The sequence below is a fragment of the Fukomys damarensis genome, unplaced genomic scaffold (genome assembly GCF_012274545.1).
Source record: "Fukomys damarensis isolate Sample0158 unplaced genomic scaffold, DMR_v1.0_HiC HiC_scaffold_36, whole genome shotgun sequence".
Lineage (NCBI taxonomy): Eukaryota > Metazoa > Chordata > Mammalia > Rodentia > Bathyergidae > Fukomys > Fukomys damarensis.
Genome location: NW_022900948.1, coordinates 38,150,179 through 38,172,250, shown reverse-complemented (window position 1 = coordinate 38,172,250; position 22,072 = coordinate 38,150,179). Strand labels below are relative to the sequence as shown.

General features: G+C 34.8%; 2 protein-coding genes across 2 annotated transcripts in view; one reads left to right on the top strand and one right to left on the bottom strand.

Moving 5' to 3' along the window:
• Window positions 1-22,072, top strand: part of LOC104858169 (olfactory receptor 1J4) — a 156,814-nt gene that overhangs the window by 126,566 nt on the left and 8,176 nt on the right. The gene's annotated exons all lie outside the window — the stretch shown is intronic.
• Window positions 2,929-13,855, bottom strand: LOC104858171 (olfactory receptor 50). Its single transcript, XM_010618264.2, has 2 exons — window positions 13,359-13,855; window positions 2,929-3,868 (listed from the first exon to the last, which is right to left on the bottom strand). The coding sequence occupies exons 1-2, from the start codon at window positions 13,853-13,855 to the stop codon at window positions 2,929-2,931; spliced, it is 1,437 nt and encodes a 478-aa protein (XP_010616566.2).

Here is a 22,072-nt window from a genome sequence, read left to right as displayed (position 1 = left end):
GGATGCTTTACTTCATTAGTAATAAAAGAAATATTGAAAGCATAATGAGACATAATATGCCACTCATTATACTTTTAAAAATTTAAAAGTCTGCTGTCAAGAACAAATATTGCTTAAGATTACTACAAATCTCATACTCTGTAGATAGATATGTAAATTAATATAATGTTTAAATATTTAACTGGGTACAGAAGCACACACTTGTAATCTCAGCTACTCAGGAGGCTGAGGCAGGAGGATCACAAATTTAAGGGCAGCGTGGGAAATTTAGCAAAACCTGGTGGTATAGCATTCCCTAGTACTGCAGAAAGAGTTTTTAAAAATTGATATAGACTGTTTTTTAGAGTAAGTTTAAGTTTACAGAAAAGTTGACCACGAAATGCCCATGTACTACTTTTCCCTGGACACCATTTCCCCTGCTAATATCTCATATTGATGTGGGATTTTTGTAACAATTGAACCAATATTGATATATTATTATCAACTGAAGTCCATAGTTTTTATTAGGGCTCAAGTTTTGTGCCATAAGTTGTGGATTCTTTGTTTTTTGCTATTTTTTCTTTGGTTTTAACAAATGCACAGTGACATGCATCCACAGTAATAGTGTTGCACAAAAAAAGTTTTGTGCCCTACGAATCCCTTGACACCACATATTCATCCCCCTCCCTCCACAAAAATATATCACAACCACTGATTTTTAGAAGTATTTCTGTAGTTTTGCATTTCTAGGATGTCATACCGAGGAAATCATACTGTATTTATACTTTTCAGAGTAACTTCTTGGTATAACTATTTTGGAGAAGAGTTTAGCAGTGATAATTAACATGAATACACATGCACTGCGATGTAATAATTCTTTTGGCATACAACTTATAGAATATTTTGAATGTGCACATTGGACTCTTACACAAGAATGTTCATAGCGTCATTGTTTGTAGTAGCAAAACTCTGAAAAAATAGCCATAAAAATAAATATAATTGTCTTAGAAATTCACAGTAGAATATATACATAAATTGGATAAGGAAAATAGTAGACAACAAAAGCAAAACTAAACTGAATAAATATAATTCACTTATAGGCAGTTCTTGAACATGTAAAAATTAAACAATCGATACAAAAGTGTAAAATGTCTAATGAAGAAGAGGAACAACTGAAAATAGTCAAGAAAAGGCTGGACACCTTCAAAAGAAAAGTTATTGCAATTAAGGAGGCATGGAAAGTGCAATTATTCAGTCCTGGAGATTGTTAAATGCATATTTCCTTTAATAATTTCATTTGAATGTGATCATATTTTATATATGTAAAACACGTATATTATAGGCATAGTACAATATGTTATATATGCAAATTACACATATGCTATTTTGTACAGTTATTTTGTTGTTCTTTTTTAAAGACTAAAGAAAAATTGTCAATAAGGTGGGTAAAAATATAGTTCAGTTTTTTAAAAATATTCAAGTAGTTTACTGATCTCAGGATTTGATATTACACCCACAGTACTTTGACTCCCACATCCACTTAATATTGCTAGTTTAATGTTATATGTCAAATTAGTAAATCACTCTTAAATTTTAGTCTCTACCTTTACACCAAATAGTACAGTTTAATGAAAAAATAAAGAAAGGAATATCTGACATAGTAATCAGCTTAATCAATGAAGAGATTTTCTCAAGGACTAAAAACAAAACTTGGACTTTTCTGATGGAAACAAGAAGATATGTGTGTGTGCGTGCGTGTGTGTGTGTGTGTGTGTCTTCTTGTAAGAGAATTATTCTTTTAATTTTCCAATAAATCATAGGTGAATTAAGCTATGTTGACATCCTGCTTGAATTCAATTCAGGTCGTTTTTACCCCTGACATCCTTGACCACATCCAGAGAGGAATAATTCACTTATCAAAGTGAACTGATTATCCATAATCACGCACCACCTGGAAGACCTTTTAAATATTTTCACTCTCACTGCTACACTTCATGTTCCTTAACTTTCTAGACACAGAAAGTTCTAATTAAGTTTCCACTGATGCTTTAGATATGAACCTGTTCTACATGACCCATTGTCCTGCTTTGACAGAAAGTCACCTCACTGCAGCTGACAGCCAGGCCAAGGCACTTGGAGAAAACAAAAGATTGTGTGCCAAGTTGCCATCACTCTAAGAAAACAACAAAAAATAAACATTGAATATGGAATTATAGAGAAGTAGGTCAACAGATTGTAAATTAGTTTTTAAAAAATGAGTAAATTCTGCTAACTTATTGGATAATGAGAAAATGATAGATAATGACAATGTACTATGTATTTCAAAAAAGGTATAAGAAAAGATTGCAGTGTTCTTACACCTGTTGGTAGCTATTTAATAAAATAGTTATGCTTGCTTTCAATTTGAATATTGTACAATATATATGTATAGAAATATCATATGATATCCTTAAACGTATACATTTTATAAAGTGTCAATTTTTAAAATTAAAAAGTCAATAAATTTAAATATTTACAAACAAAAGCAAACTCTAGACTTCAAGTTACAATTGCTCAAAAAATAAATTTCAAGTGCATTACAAAATAAAACATGAGAATAAAATCACACGAGAAATATTTTATCTTGAGAAAAGAAAAAATAAGCTTTTCTGTAAAAGACCATGGACCACCCAATTTTTAAAAATAGATTTAACAAATGGGATTGTATTAAAAACTTTAAATATTTCTGAGACAAGAATACTTTGGCAAACAAAAAAATATACAGGTATGATCTAAAAACTTTTCCTGAGACTTTCAAAATCAACAAGACAGATGAAAACTACATCCAAAGTGAAAAGACAGGAAATAAATTGCTGCACCAGACTCAGGTAGAAGCATCAGTTCAAAGACGAGAGGATGAATGGGCAGATTTGAGAAGGTCTCATATCCAGTTAGTAGGGATCACATGTCTTACACTGAAAATCTTCCTCTACTAAGGATATTTCCAAGAGCTCCTTTTATATCCTGATTCCTTAGACTGTAAATAAAGGGATTCAGCATGGGTGTGACCACAGTGTACAACACAGCTACAATGACATCCTTGTCATTAGTGTTATTAGATGAAGGGAAAAAGTAGAGCCCAATAATTGTTCCATAGTACAGAGAAACCACAGACAAGTGTGAGCCACAGGTGGACAAGGCTTTGCAGATTCCCTTGATTGAGGAAGCTCTCAGGATGGTGGCCCCGATGTGGCCGTAGGACACCAGAATGCACATGAATGGCACGATAGTGTACACTAGTCCTACAGTGAGAATGACCAGCTCATTGACAGTGGTGTCTGAACTAGATACTTTAAGTAAGGTGGTAAGATCACAAAAGAAGTGGTGGAGGCTGTTATTTCTAGAGAAGGAGAGATGGGTCAGGAGGAGAGTGTGTACAAGAGCATTAGCAGAGGATAAAACCCAGGGCACAGATACTAGATAAAAGCAGAGTCTCTGGCTCATGATGGTGGTGTAGTGTAAGGGGTGACAGATGGCCACATACCTGTCATAAGCCATTGAGGTGAGAAGAAGGTTGTCAAGACCTGCAAACAATAAAAAAAAAAAAACCTGAGAAATGCACCCAGCATAAGAGATGGGTTGACTATGCATCAGCATATTCATGAGCATCTTTGGAGCTGTGACTGATGAGAAAGAGATGTCAGTGAGAGCCAAGTGGCTGAGGAAGAAGTACATGGGTGTGTGGAGGCGGGAGTCCAGCCTGATGAGCAGGATGATGAGCAGGTTCCCCAGCACTGTGGTCAGGTACAGGACCAGGAACTGGGCATAGTACATGCCTTGCTCCTCCTTCCTGATAGGGAGCCCCAAGAGGATGAATTCAGATGCACTAGTCTGGTTGTCTCCTGTCATGCTTTTCTTCTACTCTTTTGCTGGAAATGAAAAAAGGGATGGACATGAGAAAGAATGAGAATTCATTTTGACTATTAAATACTAGAAACATGATTTTGAACTAGTCTATATATGCTAGTCTATATGAACCTAGCACATCCATCTCAATTTTTACCACATGAATGGACTGGTAATATTCTGGACAAAGATCATCATTTGTATGCCTAGAAACCAACTAAAACTTTTGGAGAAACAATGAAACACCTGAACGATCCTCATATCAGATCAGATTAGGTTCAAACCTTGAGAAGTCTATAAGACTATGATGGAAACCTGACATTAGAGAATTAGTTTCAAGGGCAATTCAGTAACGAATTAATAACTAGTACAGCACCTCTAATCACTTTATAATCTCTTTTATCTTCTCTCATACCACTGGAACACACTTTATTTTTTATTGAGTTTATTGGTACATTCTAGGTATACAGTACAGTTACATTCATTACTGGGATCTTGTACCTATTACATGACAGATCTTGGTTCTCATTTTTCCCCTTGTCTCTACCCTCCCTTCACCCCTCCTCCCCTCCCCATTTACAAACACTTTAATTCCATTTTTTCATTTTCTCACGTTATTTTCTTTTCCCTTATTCCCCTGAACACACTTTAATTGATGCTTTATTTTTATGCATTAGGTTAAGAAAGAGAATCCACTGATCTCCCAGACAAAAAGAGCTAGAAATTTGATGGAAATGACATTAGCAGCAGATTGAGAGAAGGGTATTAAAGATATGAATGTATGACTTAGAATACCTAGGAACATACTGAGAAATAATCCACCTATTCATACTTTGAGAAGATTCTACCTGCTCCACATTTGCCTTCTTCCATCATCAGTCTTTCTAAAGGGATTTTCATGGAATGTGGGAAAATAGTCTGTATCTACTCCAAATTCTGTCTCTGTGTATTTACTGAGATGAAACCAAATAATTCTTATTCAATTGCTCAGAATACCAGGGAATATTTTATTGTGTCATTCACATCCAACATCTGCCAATGAAAGATTTTGTAAATCTCTGTATAGCATTAGCAATAACTTCTCTCTTTCTAATTTTTGCCAAAAATTCTTGTTATATTTTCCTTGTCATTTTTTCAACATTTCTTAAGCTTTGGTAATCATGCCTGCCTCTTTCTCCTTCAGGTTACTTAGCTAAGTAAGCAATCCCAAATAATAACTAAAGAGTGCATAAAGAAACATCTTCTTAAAATAGAACCCATGTTCTATATAAAGACCCATTAAATCTTAAGGTCTTTGTATTTTTTAAGAGCTAAGGAGGTAAACTTGCTAATTCATTCATCACTGATTTTGTGAGTTTTAGGAAATTTACATTAATACATCAATTAGCCCAAGTTGATTGAAAATAAGTTTCTATATTATTCAACCCACTATGTTAAAATTCTTGTAAATGTTATTTATATTGATGCCTAATGTGGATTATTCTTTCATATGTTTTACTCATTTCTATATTAGTTTATCACAATGAAAATGCTATTTAGAACAATGTAGCTTCTTCTATCTAATCATTTCGTATTTCCAACAACATTGCAATTCAAAACACTGTTCATGCATCATTTTCAAATTACTATATTTCCCTGTAGGATAAAGCCTTAGAAATTGAATTAGATAGAATGTATTTCATAACTTTAATAGATGGTCCAGTTATAAGACACTAACGTGATGAAGACTTTCTTTAAAAACAAATTTTAAGTGTCGATACAGAAGACATCGGCCATTAACCTGGTGGCCACTGTGTTCTGTCTCAGAGGACAACTCTCACTCTACAGACATGCTTCTTTTCCTGCCTTTAGTAAATATTAGACCTTGCTAAAACATAGAGAAATAAAATCAAACTTTTATATATGAAACCCTAATATAAGAAACTGCCACATGAAGATTATAAAAATGGGCATTTTTCTTAAGTGTTTAGAGAGAAGAGACTATGGCATATGACAAAAGATAATTCAAGACCAAGCTCAGCCTGAGAAGAGTATAGATTACAGAGTTATCATGGAATCGAGGTACAAAAGGCTTTTTCTGCTGTCATAGAAAGTTTTCACTCTATTGTCAGAGAAATAGCATGCCCCCCAAACATAATTAAAATGTTTTTATATTTTACTGTCTATGAGGGATAGATCGAGTAAGCATATCAGTAGGAATCTGGATGGAAAGTTATTGAAGTAATGTAGGTACAAAATAAAAGTTATTCCCACCTGGATTGTGGCTGAAGAGATATAAAGAATTACAGATAATGTGTCATAAAATTGTAAATTTGGAAGAAAATCTAATAACCCTCATAATAACTTATGTTATTAAACATAAGTGAGGAGAAATATATATTTTCACTATCCTCCTCCAAATTAGATAATGATCAATCTGAGATACATTATTTTACATAGAAATTTGCTTTTGACCTTTCATCTGAAAATTGGATGCATAATCAATTCAAAATAAATTAGTATAGGGCTGGGGATTTCGTTTAGAGGTTCTGCCTCCTACCTTGTAAGCGCAAGGACCCAAATTCAATACCGGTACAAAATAATAATAATAATAATAAAGTAAAACAATAAATTAGTATACATGCAACTGTCTGTCATACTGTGATGAGGGTAGAAACTAAGAATCAGTAGCACATACTGGACACACACGTCAAAACACACCCAATCATATTAATGAATGTAAATTTTGCTCCTTCTCTGACATGGCACCTTAGCTACTGAGCACAGATACCTTCAGCCAAAAGGTATGCAAAGGTTCTTTCATTTCTCTCTAGAAGACACCAAATACAGCAAAACAGGCGGGTTCTCTGAGGGGCTCAAAGTTTCATTGAAACAGGCAGAAGAGTTACCAGTTCAAGAAAAAGCGAGATAGATATATGTATACTTCGTTCACAGCACCTGAAGTAGGTATGCATTTTAATTTTATAAGCCACAGAAAGGACCCAAAGGACAGTGCTTCATCCTCGGCTCCAAATTAGAGGCAATCCAAGTATAACTGCTTTGTTGCTTTTGGCTCCCTTGAGAAAGAACAGTACATTGAGGCAGATGTCAGATAGTTGATCCTTGGAGGAATAATGAATAATCACAAGGTATTTCTTAGGAATCTGTTGATTCACAGAGCTTCTTACCTGCTTGGTTTACCTTGGGGAAATCATGTTTCAAGTTACATCACAAATGAAGCTGGAACTTAAATATGATAACTGCGCTCTTGTTTTTGGACGTAATGCTACTTCAAAAACACCAGTAACACTCTAAGACCATCATGCTCTGACCAAAAGAGTGAAGGAAATTGTATTTCATCATCATCATTTGACTCTGGAGATTATGTTGCTAAACATATCAGTCTCTTGCCCAAAGGCTATGGCGTTGGTATTTCATAGTTGCCTAATAGAAAAATGAGTATTATTTACTCATCATTAAAGGTAAATATGTGTAAATATTAATAAATAATTTTAATTTGGCTATGATTGTTTTAAAAATCAACATGTACTTAGAACTGCTATTTGAGTGAAGAAATTCTGTAAAATGGTTAAACTTTAGGAATGGTTTCTGAGTCCTGTAGATCATGATTGATCATCTGTGGCCCTGATAAAGCTGTAATTGACCTGCCCTTATCATTGAAGTCAAGGGTTAATAAACTTTATCCCCAAATCAGAAGGCTATTATTGCATGCCTCTCTTTCTCTCATGCATAATGGTAAAAATAAAATCCATGAATCCAATCTCTTTTTAAAAATTAATTTTATTGATACAATTGAGATATACGCAATGATCACATTTGTCATAGGAAATTTATACCTTTACATGATGCACCTTGTTTCCTTTTTTATTCCCCATTCCCCTTCCCTCCCTTCAACCACTCTTCCCTTCCTTATTTACAAAGCTTTTTTTCCATATTATCCTTCTTTTCTCATTTTTCCCCTAGTTCCTCTTTACTTTTGGACAATTTCTCCCTATTTTACAATATTTATTACACATTTTGGTCCTTATTTACACTGCCAGTTTCTTACACCACAGAGATAATGTGACACTTACATGTGTGTCCTATTTATTTCACTTGAGTTTGATCTCAAGGTACATCCTTTATCCTTCTTTATGGTCTCCCCAAATCATAGCTGTAAACATTCTTTTACACACAATGAAGATATTTCCTGGGAGGTCAGGGACAAGGGAAAAAAATGAGAACCAAGACCTGTCATGTAAAGGTACAAGACCAATAAAATTTGTAAACATTCTTTTACACACAATGAAGATATTTCCTGGGAGGTCAGGGACAAGGGAAAAAAATGAGAACCAAGACCTGTCATGTAAAGGTACAAGATCCCAATAATGAATGTAACTGTACTGTATACCTAAAATGTACCAATAAACTCAAAGAGGAAAAAATAAAAAGATACTCCCTGAAAGATCTGCAAGGCGCTGACTCAAGAACAGTCATTCTTTAGATAATTACATTTGCTTCTTAAACATTCTCAAACCCTTATAAAATCCTTAATCTCTAACACTGATGGTATCACTCCTTTTTTTAAACTTGCCTGCTGTCCCACTTACCAGTGTACCCTGGAGAGAATAAATGCTTGTATTTCCTAGATCCCTTGACTGCTGGGAAATTCTTTTTACTGCCCACATTACTATGCTATCTCATGTAGCATCTGGGGGCCTGTATGGGAAAAGCTCTCTTCTTGCCTCTTTGACCTTTCTCTACTCTGGTGCTTGTGTGTGGTCAACAGATTGAATAATAGGCACCTGAGGACCATGTTCGGGACAACTTCCTGGTGGGATCTGAAGGCCTCTGGGCTATGACTGTGGCCAGCTTGGACCATCAGGGTTTGAAATGGAGAGTTCCTTTTGGTCCCTTTTGGAAAACTTTACTTCCCATTTGCATCTGATAGGCCCTGGCCAGAGCTAATGTCAAGTGGTACTCAAAGACAGCAGGAAAAGGAAGATGGCCTACTCTAATCTGTAAGGATAAAGAGCCATTTTAACTTGCTTTGGGAAGTGCCTGATTCTCAAAACACACACAATCGGTGGTGGAAGCCCATCACAGGGAATTTGTGTATACCGTGAGAATGCCCACTTAACTCTTGCTGGTCTCTGGCCTTGTACTCTCTCAGCTAAGCTTTCTGATCCAGAAGAATCAAGAGTGACCAATTTTCCATCACTCTAGGATAGTGTGTCTCCCCTTCACCGTTTGGCATTCAGGGCATAGGATCAGTTCACAAATATTTTTAACTTTTGGTTCTAGCCTGAGCTGATCTGTAGGACATAGTGGTGTTGTGCATCAACAATAGCTCCAAAGGGAAATCAGGTTTCACTGTGGCTGAGACTGTCTTTCTCTGAGGATGATCTAGATTAGAGCTTGCCTCGCGAGTTTTGAGACCCATCACACTTAAGGGACAAGTTTTGGGTGGATGCTGCCTTTCCGGTAGGACCCAAAGATGGATTTCAATTTCCCTATTCTTTCCAATTCACCCTTTGGATGAATTCTTAAAAATTGGACCAAATTTAACCCTCAAACTTTCAGTACAAAGTCTCATTTTGCTATGTGACACAGATCCTGAATCAAGAACTGCGGCTTCTTAGTGGCACCCTAAATTACAATACCATTCTACAGTTAGATCTTTTTGGCCACTATTAAAAAAAAACACTTTAGAATTCCTTACATTCAGGCTTTCATGGTCTTGTTACAGAATCTCCAAGTACAGAATAACTGCATATGTGTATTTCTAAGTCCTTTCCCAGTATGCCTCCAAGTTCTCTCCAAGTCCTCTAACTGATATATTTAATGATCTTTGGCTCTTCTCCAACTCCAATAACCTTTTCACCACTCCCTCTTTATCCCTTGATATCTATTCCTCCATCTGACTCTTACTGGTGCAACTTTATAATGATAAATAACAAATACTACAAACAGTGCTCTGTCTTAATTCATCTAAAAATAAAATGCACTAGTTAATATCTTCCACAGAAAATTCTATCAGTAGTTTTAAACCCAAAACTGAAAAAAATTACCATTTCCAGTACATTTAAAACATGTACTCTAATTTAATACATTTTGGTACAATTAAACCAGTATCAGTACATTTTCCTGAACTACAGTCCGTAGTTTACATGAGGAGGCACTCTCTGCTTTACAGTTGCACTTTCTTTTTTTCTCCGTGTGTTTTTTATTTTACAAATGCATAGTGATGAAAGTGATGGACAACTATAGTTACAGCATCCTACAAAATGATTTTCTGCCCTAAAAGTCGGTTTGCTCTGCCTGTCTATCCCTTCCCTTCACCTATACAAACCCTTAACAACCACTGATCTCATTACTATTGTTTTACATTTTGTAGGCTATGTTGTAGACAGAATCATATTGTATGCAGCTCTTTCAAGCTGGCTTTTTAGTATAACCATGCTGCAGAAAAATTCAGCAGTGATAATTTAGTGGATATACAATGCCCTAAACCTCAGTAATTCTGGGTATATAGTTTGTAGAGTCTCTTCCATATACACAGTGGATGTACTTGTAGTAGAATGTTTGTGGTAACATTACTCATGAGAGCAAAATACTAAGAGGGAGAGAGAGAGGGAAAGAAGCAGGAGGAGGAGAAGAAGGAGGAGGAGTAGGAAGAATAAGAAAAAAAAGAAGGTGGGAGGAGGAGGAGGGGGAGGGGAGAGAGGGAGGGAAAGAATGGGAAAAAGAAAACAAGAAAACAGAAAGAAGATGAAAGAAAGAAAAGACAGAAGAAAAGAAAAACCATGTCTAAAATGTCAGACAAATATGATATATTTTCACAGTAGAATATAATAATATATAGATGAATTTCACAAGGACAATTGTACTCACCCAGAATAAAATCTAGCACAGTAAATAGTTTTATTTCATTTATTTGAAGTTCTGGAATAGGCAAGATTAATGGATCAATGTAGCAGTGTTACAGATCCAAGAAAAGCAGAGGCACATTAAAAATAGTCACGACCTCGGGTAATTTTCAGAAGAAAGATATAAATTGTGGAAGTACTGAAGCAGTTTTAGTAATGTCGTCAGGGTTCCATTATTTAGGGTGACGGCATTTTAAATGACTATTCTTTTTTTATAGTGTAATTTTATTTTATTTACTTTTTCCTCCTTGAGTTTATTGGTACATTTTAGGTATACAGTACAGTTACAGTCATCATTGGGATCTCGTACCTTTACATGACAGGTCTTGGTTCTCATTTTTTCCCCAAACCCCTGCCTTGCCTTCACCCCCTCCAACCTTCCCTATTTACAGACACTTTATTTCCATTTTTTATTTTCTCATTTTTTCTTTTGCCTTATTTCCTTTCCCCTACCCTTCCCACTTCCCCTACACTTTTAGCTCTTTTCTTCCTATTTCACATATTGTAATTTTAAATATGGTCTTAAACCACAAAAATGAATATATGAACATTTAAAGATAAAGCACAATGTCTAAATGCATATATAATTAAAGTGCTTATATGTTATATACATTACTTTATTGGCATATTGTTTCAATATTTTGAAAACAATAAAGCTAAATGTCCAATAAAATAAATAAAAATATTTCTGAATTTGAAAAATGTTCAAGTGGCTTACAAGGCTCAGGCCTTGATCTCACATACACTAAATATTGAATTTCACTTGCACTAAATATTACTAGCTTAATAACACTTGACTAGTTACTAAATATCTCTTAAATATAAATTCCTTCTTTATAACAGATACTACAGTTAATGAAATAATGAATATGAAAATACCTGTTACAGTAATCAGCTCATAGGAATAAAGTTAAGTACCATTCCTTGAACACAAGCAATTTCTCAAACACCAAAGAAAAACACTGTACTATTCTGGATAGAAACATAGCATATCACATTTAGGTAGTGTATCAGGAGAGTATCCTTTTTTGATTTCCAAATAAATATAGCTGCACTAACTCTGCTGAAATCCTGCTACAACTGTACTTCCTGACATCTCATCCCAGGGCCATTACTCAAACCACACCCAGAGAAACTCAATGCCATTATCAGAACAGACTGATCATCCTTATCTTGGTACCACCTGGATGGCCGTGAAAAATCTCCACACTCACTGTTATGCCTGGTACTCAACTTTCTAAGACCTAAAGGGCTCCAGTCAAGTTCCTGTTCACAGTTTAGGATGTGAATCTCTGGACCTCTCTTTTCCAGAAAGACATCTCATAACATTTTATGAAACAAATCTAGTCACTTCAAGAACATTTTTTAAAAAGTTGTGTGCCTAGCTAACACAATGGAAATATTTTTGAAAAATGGATGGAAAATATAAAGCCACTGGGGAAAGGAAGAAAGAAAGGGTGGGGAAATGTTGGTCAATGGGTCAATAAGTCAGCATTAGGAAAAATAAATTCTGGTGCTTTATTGACTGCACATAGTGATATTTCTAAAAGGAAATGTTCCCGAATCTTTTCACACAAATAAGTGATAAATGTTTGAGGAAATAGAAGTACTGTGCTCCACCTGAACATTATGCACTGTATATTTGTGTGGAAACATCATGAGGAACCCAATAAATATGTACCAATTTTATAAGGTAATTAGAAAAGAAAAAACTTTTTAAAGCCAGACCAAAATTCCCACTAAAGTTACTAACCAAAATAAATTTGAAGTGCACTACAAAAATAAAAATGAAATCACAACTATGGCACAGAATTCTTTTTAATGTATTGAAAGGGAAAAAAGATTTGCTAAAATGAAGACAGAAAACTATTCAATAAATAAAGTCTAAGAGTGGTAGCTAGAGAATTTTAACGTATTTGTAGGACAAAGACAATATGTTAAAAAGAAAATATACAGGAATGTGTATAAAAATATTTCCACGAGACAAGGTTAAAAAAAAAAGCAAGCAGAATCAAAAGCTACATCCAGGGCTAAAAAGATTGTGTCATATCAAAGATCAGTAAGAAAAAGCAATTCAGAGAAGAAAGAATGTATGCATGTTATTGACAAAGTCTCATATCCAGTAAATCAGGGGAAAAGAGCCATCATGATGAAAATATGCCTCTACTGAGTAGACTCTTAAGAGCTCCTTTCATGTCTCGATTCCTGAGACTATAGATAAAGGGATTTACCATGGGTGTGACCAGAGTGTACAACACAGCCACAATGATATCCTTGACATTACTGTCATCAGATGAGGGGAAATAGTAAACCCCAGTAATTCCTCCATAGTAGAGGGAAACTACACAGAGGTGAGAACCACATGTGGACAAAGCTTTGCAGATTCCCTTGATTGAGGAAGCTCTAAGAATAGTGGCCCCAATGCGGCTGTAAGACACCAGAATGCACAGGAAAGGTAGGGTTATGACCATGGTTCCCACAATGAGAACGACCATGTCATTGATAGTGGTGTTTGAACTGGACAGCTTAAGTAAGACAGAGAGGTCACAGAAAAAGTGGTGGAGAGTGTTGGCTCCAAAAAAAGAGAGAAAAGATAATAGGATAGTGTGCAAAAGGGCATTAGCAACGGATAACACCCAGGACACAATTAGTAGCAGGGAGCAGAGTCTCTGACTCATGATGATATTGTAGTGCAGGGGGTGACATATGGCCACATACCTGTCATAAGCCATTGAGGTGAGAAGGAAGCTGTCAATATCTGCAAACAATATGAAAAAGAATACCTGAGAAACACACCCAGCATATGAGATGGATTGACTATGAGTCAGCATGTTCATGAGCATCTTTGGAGCTGTGACTGATGAGAAAGAGATGTCAGTGAGAGCCAAGTGGCTGAGAAAGAAGTACATGGGGGTGTGGAGGCGGGAGTCCAGCTTGATGAGCAGGATGATGAGCAGGTTCCCCAGCACTGTGGTCAGGTACAGGACCAGGAACAGGGCATAGTACATGCCTTGCTCCTCCTTCCTGATAGGGAGCCCCAAGAGGATGAATTCAGATGCACTGCTGTGATTATCCTTGTTCATACTCTTTCTCTTCTCTTTTTTTTCTGGACATGAAAAGGAAGGTGCAAATGTAAAAGAATGAGAAGTCATTGTGACTCTTTCATAAGGAAAACCTGGGATTTCACTCCATAATGCTACCACCTGCCTCGCATGTGCAAGGTCCTGAGTTCGATCCCTGGTACTGGAAAAAAAAAACTGGTTTGAGATTAAGTATATTCTTTTTAACTCAGATTGAATACACTAATGGGCTAGTGCTGGCAAGGGATATTGTCTACCTAGAAAACAAATAAATATCTTTTGAACAAGTCATAAAAATATCACAATGGTCACTCCAAGTTCTACTTCATTTAAGAAAATTATTTTTTACTTAACATTTTCTTTTCTCATTTTCTAAGAGAATACTCATGAATTGTGAATAAAATACATCTTCTCATATAGCACATTAGGTATTCCTGAACCTAAATCAAATCATATTATTAAAGTCCTCACAACACCAGTAAATTCATGACTCTTGTCACATCTTCAATTTGTCAAAGAAGGTTTTTTTGTCTTTGTGGCAAAAAACAGATGACATCATCCTGTGTGTATGATTCCTAACACAGATTTTATTCCAAAGATTTTAATTAGCATATTTTGTCATATTTCTGACAAGTCCTGTACATCACTAATGCTATCATCTTTCTCTATTCATTATATTTAGTCCTAGACATAAATGTGTGAGGTACAAGTACTAGGTAATTATAACATATTTGGTGGCAGCAGAGATAGAAAAAAATTATAGGTTTGAGGAAAAATCAACAATACCTAGTAAGGGTTGAACAAAGCAAATCTACCTGTAAGGAATTACTTGGAAAACCATATTGAAAGAAATTGTTTTTTCATAGAAAATTTTTTGCCTTATCATCAAAACAAAGATATTCAATTCAAAATAAATTACTGTATTGGGGTTGTTTGCCAGACTATGGTATAAGGATATGTGGAGTCCAGGGTTCTGTAGCACTCACTGGATGTACAACACACAAACTAAAAAATATTACATACTGTCACAATACTCAATATAAATCCTACTCCTGCTCTGACATAGCCCTTAGGTGATCAGCACAGATAGATACCTTCAGTTAGAAGATGTGGACAGACCTGTCCACTGCTCTGTAGAAGATGGAGAATACAGTGATAACAGCTGAAGCCCTCAAGTAGCTCAAAGTTCCATTGTAAACAGTAGAAGAGTGTTCAGTTCAAAACCAAACAACACACATATAAGAGTATGCATTTGCTCACATCTTCTGAAAGACTGGTGTGAGTTCTAATTTTACAAATCATGTAGAGGTCCTTGAGGAAAATCCCCCAAAACAAGGTCCAAATTACAAATGCACAAATAAAATTGTTACACTGTATTTGATTCCCTTGGGGGAAAACTACTCACCGAAGCAAGAGAGAGTTCATCCCTGGAGGAGTAAGGATAATAACCAAAAGGAACTTAGAAGTTATTACCAATGTGTTGGTTCACAAAATCCATTACCTTTTGAAGTTATCTAGGGGAAAATATGATTGAGCTTTCATAATAAACCAAACTAGAAGTTAACTCTGATAACAAAAAATCTTTTACTATTTCAAGTCTCATGCTATGCAAGAACACCCAAAAACACTCTAGTATCTTTTCTCTGTGAACATGAGGGAACTTATATCTCATCATCACCACTGGACCTGGGCAGTGGAATAGTTTCTATAAACCTTGGACTCTGGCCCAAGTGCTACGGTGTCAGCATTCTGCTTATGCAAGATTCTCACAGAATCACAAACACTCAATGTTTTTTTTTCCATTTGATTTCTTTTAAAATTGATTTCAAATTTATTCCATATTCTCCAGCTTCATTTCTTCAATACCTAGTAGACAATGAATATCATGTGCTCATTATTCAAATGAAGATGTGTGTATATTTACAAATATTGTTATTTCATTCTATTTATGATAAATTCATCTATACTTGGAATAGCTATTTGTATGTCAAAGTCATGGGAGATGTTTGGATTTCAGAAACGTTTCTTGTAGATCAAGGTTGATTATAAGTTTCCCTGATAATAATTCTGCTATTGCCCAGTTTGTTTTGTAAAAGTCAAGGGTTGGCAAAACTTTCTCCCTTCCCAAATTAGAAGGACATCATTGGCACGTTCCTCTTTCCCTACCTTCATGGAGACAGGAAAAAAATGTCAAAAACTCTGCAAGATTTCTCATTTATTAAGCTGTAAGAGAAATAGTGTCTCCTTGAATTAATAAGTGATATTTTTACTTTCTAGAAACTATTTTCTAGAAAAATCTTCATTTATATCCTCTTACCATCCAGTATATTTCCTTCCTTTGGAGCCCTACTCAAAAAGTGTTCCTGCAATAATTTATAATTAACACAAAGCAGTCATATGCAGACACAAAAAAATCAGAAATCAAGTAAATAAAATCAATGACAATTTCATAGAAAAATTCAAATATGCTGTACATGTACAAAGACAGTCAAACACAATAATCAGGGAAAGACTTAATAAATCCTCAGTAGGTTTTCATTGCATATAAAGATATAAGAAAAAGTATTTTTGAGGATGTTTCTTGAAGACAATAGTGGGTGTTACATGCGACCCTTAGTCACTTTTAATTAAAAAATGTAGCATTTTAATTTGCCCCTGAGTAGAAATTATTTCTACATTTTAATACATTTTAACAATAAAAAGTTAGCAATGTTATATACAGTGTTTTGCATCCTGATATTTTACTTAATGGAGTGTAATGTACATATTTCAACATCAATAAATTCATGTCACTGTCATGATCTCTTAATGGTATGATAAATGCTTTTCTTGCCCTTATTATCCTCCTCTACTCTCTACCAGAGACTTCTGCAGTGTGTTCTGATTGGTGCTATGGTGCAAGGCTTAGAGGAAAAAAAAATCAAAAGACACAACTAAAAAATGTATATAAAGAAAATATGATTATTGTAGCTGCTATGCATCAAGAAATACTATCTCCATTGTAATAGGAAGTGCCTTTTTAAATTTCACACTTATGTTTAAAACCTATTTGGTGTTTTGCAGATATTGTAGGTGGTATTTGTGTGAATTTTGTACAGTGTTTCAATTTTTTAGTTTATTATCTTCATTATCTATATAGTTGCACTATTTAAATGTACTCTCCTGAATGTTGTTTTTTTAGAGCACTATTGACTTATTTCAAAAAGTTATATACTTTTCTTTCACTTATTCAACAGAAATTCTTTTTATATATTAGTGATTGGCCTGACATTAAGGCAGCTTCATATGTTCTAGATTTTCTAAGTCATGTGTCTCACGTTTAACCATGCTCTTAGCCATAGTAATGTTTATTTGATAAGAAGCAAGGACATCTTAAAAAACAGTAAATTTACTTACACTATGTGTGTGTGTATATATATATATATATATATTATAACATATATAATATACATTATATTATATATAATACTATATAATAATATATTATTTATATTTCTTTGAGGTTGTGTGATAGCTTCCTTATCAGTATAACTACATTTAAAGTTTCTTTAAAACTGTGTGGAATGTTTAAAAATTTAATTTCAATTATTTACTTAGCCCTCAAGTAACATTAAGAGGAGAACACAATATTTATCAGGTTCCTTAGATGCTATTTAATACTCTATAATAGTTCTACACTAATAATTTACTGAATTATGCCTAAGTGATCTGATATTGTCCTGTCCTTAAGGGCCTGATATATCCACAATAACTTTTCAGGTATTCTAAACAAAAAGGATGAAAAAAGAAACTGCAGGATCCCTTCTATAAAACTGAATATGAACATGAACACAGAATTAAGTGACATGCTTATTATTTTTGAATGTATAATTAATTGGGATTGTGGTGAAGATTTGAAAACATAGATGAAACTTTTTTAGACATACTTTAGAGATTACAATAACTGAAAACAAAAATTTAATGTGAGGCATATTTCTCATTCTTTATGGCTGAGTAATATTCCATTTTATAGAAAAACCACATCTTCTTTATCCAGTTTCAAACAGATGGGCAAATGGGCTGTTTCCAAGATTTAGCTATTACAAACTGTGCAGCTATAAACATGGGTGCGCATACTTCTCTGTGATATGATTCTTTTAGTTCTTTTGGAAAGATACCCAGCAGAGGGATGAATCTCCAGTCCAAGCTCTTTGAGGTATCTCCATATTGATTTCCATAGTGGTTGCACCAGTCTGCACTCCCACCAACAATGGAGAAGGGTTCCTTTCTCCCCACAACCCCGTCAACATTTGTTATTGTGTGACTTCTTGATAGCAGCCATTCTTTGTGGGGTGAGGTGGAATCTCAGTGTTGTTTTCATCTGCATCTCTTGAATGACCAGTGATGTGGAACATTTTTTCAAATATTTTCTTGCTGCTTTTACTTCTTTGTTTGAGAAATGTCTGTTCATTTCGGATGCCCATTATTGAATCAGGTCTTTGTATTTGGGGGGGCTGGTTGTTTTGAGTTCTTTATATATTCTTGATAATAGTCCTTTATCTGAGGAACAGCTGGTAAAAAATTTTTCCCACATTGTAAGTTGTCTCTTAGTTCTGCTGATGGTTTCTTTTGAAGTACAGAAGCTTTTCAGTAAGATGAGATCCCAGTTGTTGATTCTATCTGCTAGTTCCCAGGCTACTGAGGATTTGTTCATAAAGTCTTTTCCTATGCCAATGTCTTCCAGAGTTCTGCCTAACTTACCTTCTAGAAGGTTTAATGTTTTGTTTTACTACTTAGATCTTTAATCCATTTGGATTTTAATTTAGTGCATGGTGAAAGATAAGGGTCTAATTTTAATCTGTGGCAGGTTGACATCCAGTTTTTCCAACACCGTTTATTAAAGAGGCTATCATTCATCCACTGAGGATGGTCAGCTCCTTTGTCAAAGATGAGGTAGCTGAGTACATCTGGGTTTGTCTTTGTGTCTTCCAGTCTCTTCCACTGATCCTCAGGCCTATTTCTTTGCCAGTACCATGCTGTTTTTATCACAGTGGCTTTGTAGTATAGTTTCAAATTGGGAATTGTTATACCTGGTGCCATGTGTCTGTTGCCTAAAATGGCTTTTGCTATTCTAGGCCTCTTATGGTTCCAAATGAATTTTTGGATTCTTTTTTCTAGTTCTGTGAAATGTAGTGTTGGAATTTCAATTGGCATTGAAATGAATGTATGTAGCAGTTTTGTTAGTATGGCCATTTTCACTATGTTGATTCTTCCTACCCAGGAGCAGGGGATATCTTTCCATTTTCATATATACTCTTCAATTTTTTTTCAGAGTGCTGTAGTTTTCAGTGTAGAGATCTTTTGCTTCTTTTGTTAGATTGATTCCTAGATACTTCATTTTTTTGGATGCTATTGTAAAAGGAATTTTTTCCCTTATTTCTCTCTCCGTGAGTCTGTTATTTGTGTATAAGAAGGCTATTGATTTTGGGGTATTCACCTTGTATCCAGATACTCTACTGAATCTGTCAATTAAGTCTAGAAGTTTTTTGGTGGAGTTTTTTGGATCTTCAATGTAGAGTATCATATCAACAGCAAATAATGACAGTTTAACTTCTTCCTTTCCTATCTTTATTGCTTTAATTTCTTTCTCTTGGCTAATTGCTGTGGCTAATGTTTCCAGGACTATGTTGAAGAGGAGTGGTGATAATGGGCATCCTTGTCTTGTTCCTGATTTTAACATGAAGGTTTTCAGTTTTTGGCCATTTAATATGATGTTGGCTGATGGTTTTTCATAGATAGCCTTTATTAAATTGAGGTATAGACCATCTATTGCAAATTTTTTCAGGGTTTTTATCATGAATGGGTGTTGAATTTTATCAAATGCTTTTTCTGCATCTATTGAGAGGATCATATGGTTTTTGTCCTTGACTTTGTTAATATAATGTATTACATTTATTGACTTTCAAATGTTGAACCACCCTTGCATCACTGGAATAAATCCAACTTGGTCAGGATGGATGATCTTCTTAATAATCTTCTGTATTCTGTTTGCTAGAATCTTATTAAGGATTTTTGCATCTATATTCATCAATGAGATTGTTCTGTAGTTCTCCTTTTTAGTTGTATCTTTCCCTGGTTTGGGAATCAAAGTGATACTTGCTTCCAGGAATGAATTTGGAAGTATAGCTTCCCTTTTGATTTCATTGAAAAGTTTGAAGAGTAATGGCAGTAGTTCTTCCCTAAATATCTTGTAAAATTCAGCAGTGAATCCATCAGGGCCTGGGCTTTTCTTTGTTGGTAAATTTTTAATTACATTTTCAATTTCACTGACTGTAATTGGGGTATTTAAAATATTTTTATCTTCTTTGTTCAACTTTGGTAATTCGTAAGCGTCTAAAAATCTGTCTATTTCTTCTGTGTTTTCCATTTTATTGGAGTACAGGTTCTCAAAGTAGGTGTTCGTGATCCTCTGGATTTCTTTTGGATCTGTTGTGACCGCCTTTTTCATTCCTGATTGCATGGATCTGAGCCTTTTCTTTCCTTTTTTTTGATAAGATTAGCTAAGGGTTTGTCAATTTTATTTATTCTTTCAAAAAACCAGCTCTTTATTTCATTTATTTTTTGTATCATTTTCTTAGTTTCAATTGCATTGATTTCTGCTCAGATCTTTGTAATTTCCTCTCTTGTTCAAGCTTTGGGTTTTTCTTGCTCTTCTTTTTCTAGGAGTCTAAGTTTCATCATTAAGATGTTTATTTGAGCTCGCTCTGCTTTCCTAGTGTGGGCATTCAATGTTATGAATTTTCCACGTAGAACTGCTTTCATTGTGTCTCATAGATTCGTGTATGTTGTATTGGCATTCTCATTTATTTGTAAAAACTGTGTCATTTCTTCTTTAATTTCCTCTGTAATCCATTGATTGTTTAAGAGAGGGTTGTTCAGTTTTCATGTGCTTGTGAAGTTGCTTGTGCTATTGATCTCCATTTTGATTGCACTATTATCTGATAATATACAGGGGATGACTTCAATTTTTTTACATTTATTTAGACCTGTTCTGTGAGCCAATATGTGGTCTATCTTGGAGAATAATCCATGTGCAGCCTAAAATAATGTATATTCTGATTTTTGGGGGTAGAATACTCTATAAACATCTATTAAGTCCATGTGTTCCAAGGCTTGGTTCAGTTCTATTATTTCATTGTTGATTTTCTGCCTAGATGATCTGTCAATTTGTGATACTGGGGTATTTAAATCCCCCACTAAAATTGTATTAGTGCTTATTTGGTTTTTCATGTTACTTAATATTTGTTTTATATAGTTGGGGGCATTTATATTTGGTGCATATATGTTTATGACTGTCAACTCTTCCTCTTGAATTGTTCCCTTTACAAGGATGTAGTGTCCTTCTTTGTCTCTCTTAATGAGTTTTGGCTTGAAATTTACTTTATCTGAGAATAAGATTGCTACCCCTGCTTTTTTGTGAGCTCCTGACACCTGGAGAATTGTTTTCCATCCTTTCACTTTTGGACTATGGGCTTCCTTTTGCACTAGGTGTATTTCTTGTATACAACATATTGTTGGATTTTGCTTCTTGATCCATTCTGCCAATCTATTTCTCTTGATTGGTGAATTGAGGCCATTAACATTGATGGTTATAACTGATTTATTCTGACTTATTCTTGTCATGTTATTGTCCTTTTGTTGACTCTTTTTACTTTTACTCCCATCTCCTTTTAGTTTCTTGCCTTGCCTATTTGATTGGTCTGTTCTGCCTCATGTTATTGTGAACTTCATTGTCCTTTTCTAGGATATTGTTTAGAATTCCTTGCAGTGCTGGTTTGGTGTTCATGAAATTTCTCAGGTGCTCTTTGTCGTGGAAGTATTTTATTTCCCCATCTATTTTGAAAGAGAGTTTTGCAGGATACATCAGTCTAGGTTGGAGGTTCTTTTCTTTTAGGACTTGGAATACCTCACTCCAGGCTCTCCTTGACCTAAAGGTTTGTGTTGAAAAGTCTGCTATGATTCTAATGGGCTTCCTTTGCATGTCATTTATTTCTTTTCTCTTACTGCTTGTAGTATTTTGTTTTTCTGTTGGATTTCTGGGATCTTGATTATATGTCTAGATGTAGATTTTTTTTTGATCATGGCTAGTTGGAGTTCTATATGCCTCACTTATCTGTATGTCTAATTCTTCCCTTCTGTTTGGGAAGTTTTCTGTCATTAATTCTGTGAAGAGCTTTTTTA

Coding starts and splice junctions, on each gene's coding strand:
- LOC104858171 (XM_010618264.2), bottom strand. CDS start 13,855: ATGAACAAGGATAATCACAGCAGTGCATCTGAATTCATCCTCTTGGGG. Junction 3,869..13,358: donor ACTATCCTATTATCTTTTCT/CTCTTTTTTTGG, acceptor GTAGAAGAAAAG/CATGACAGGAGACAACCAGA.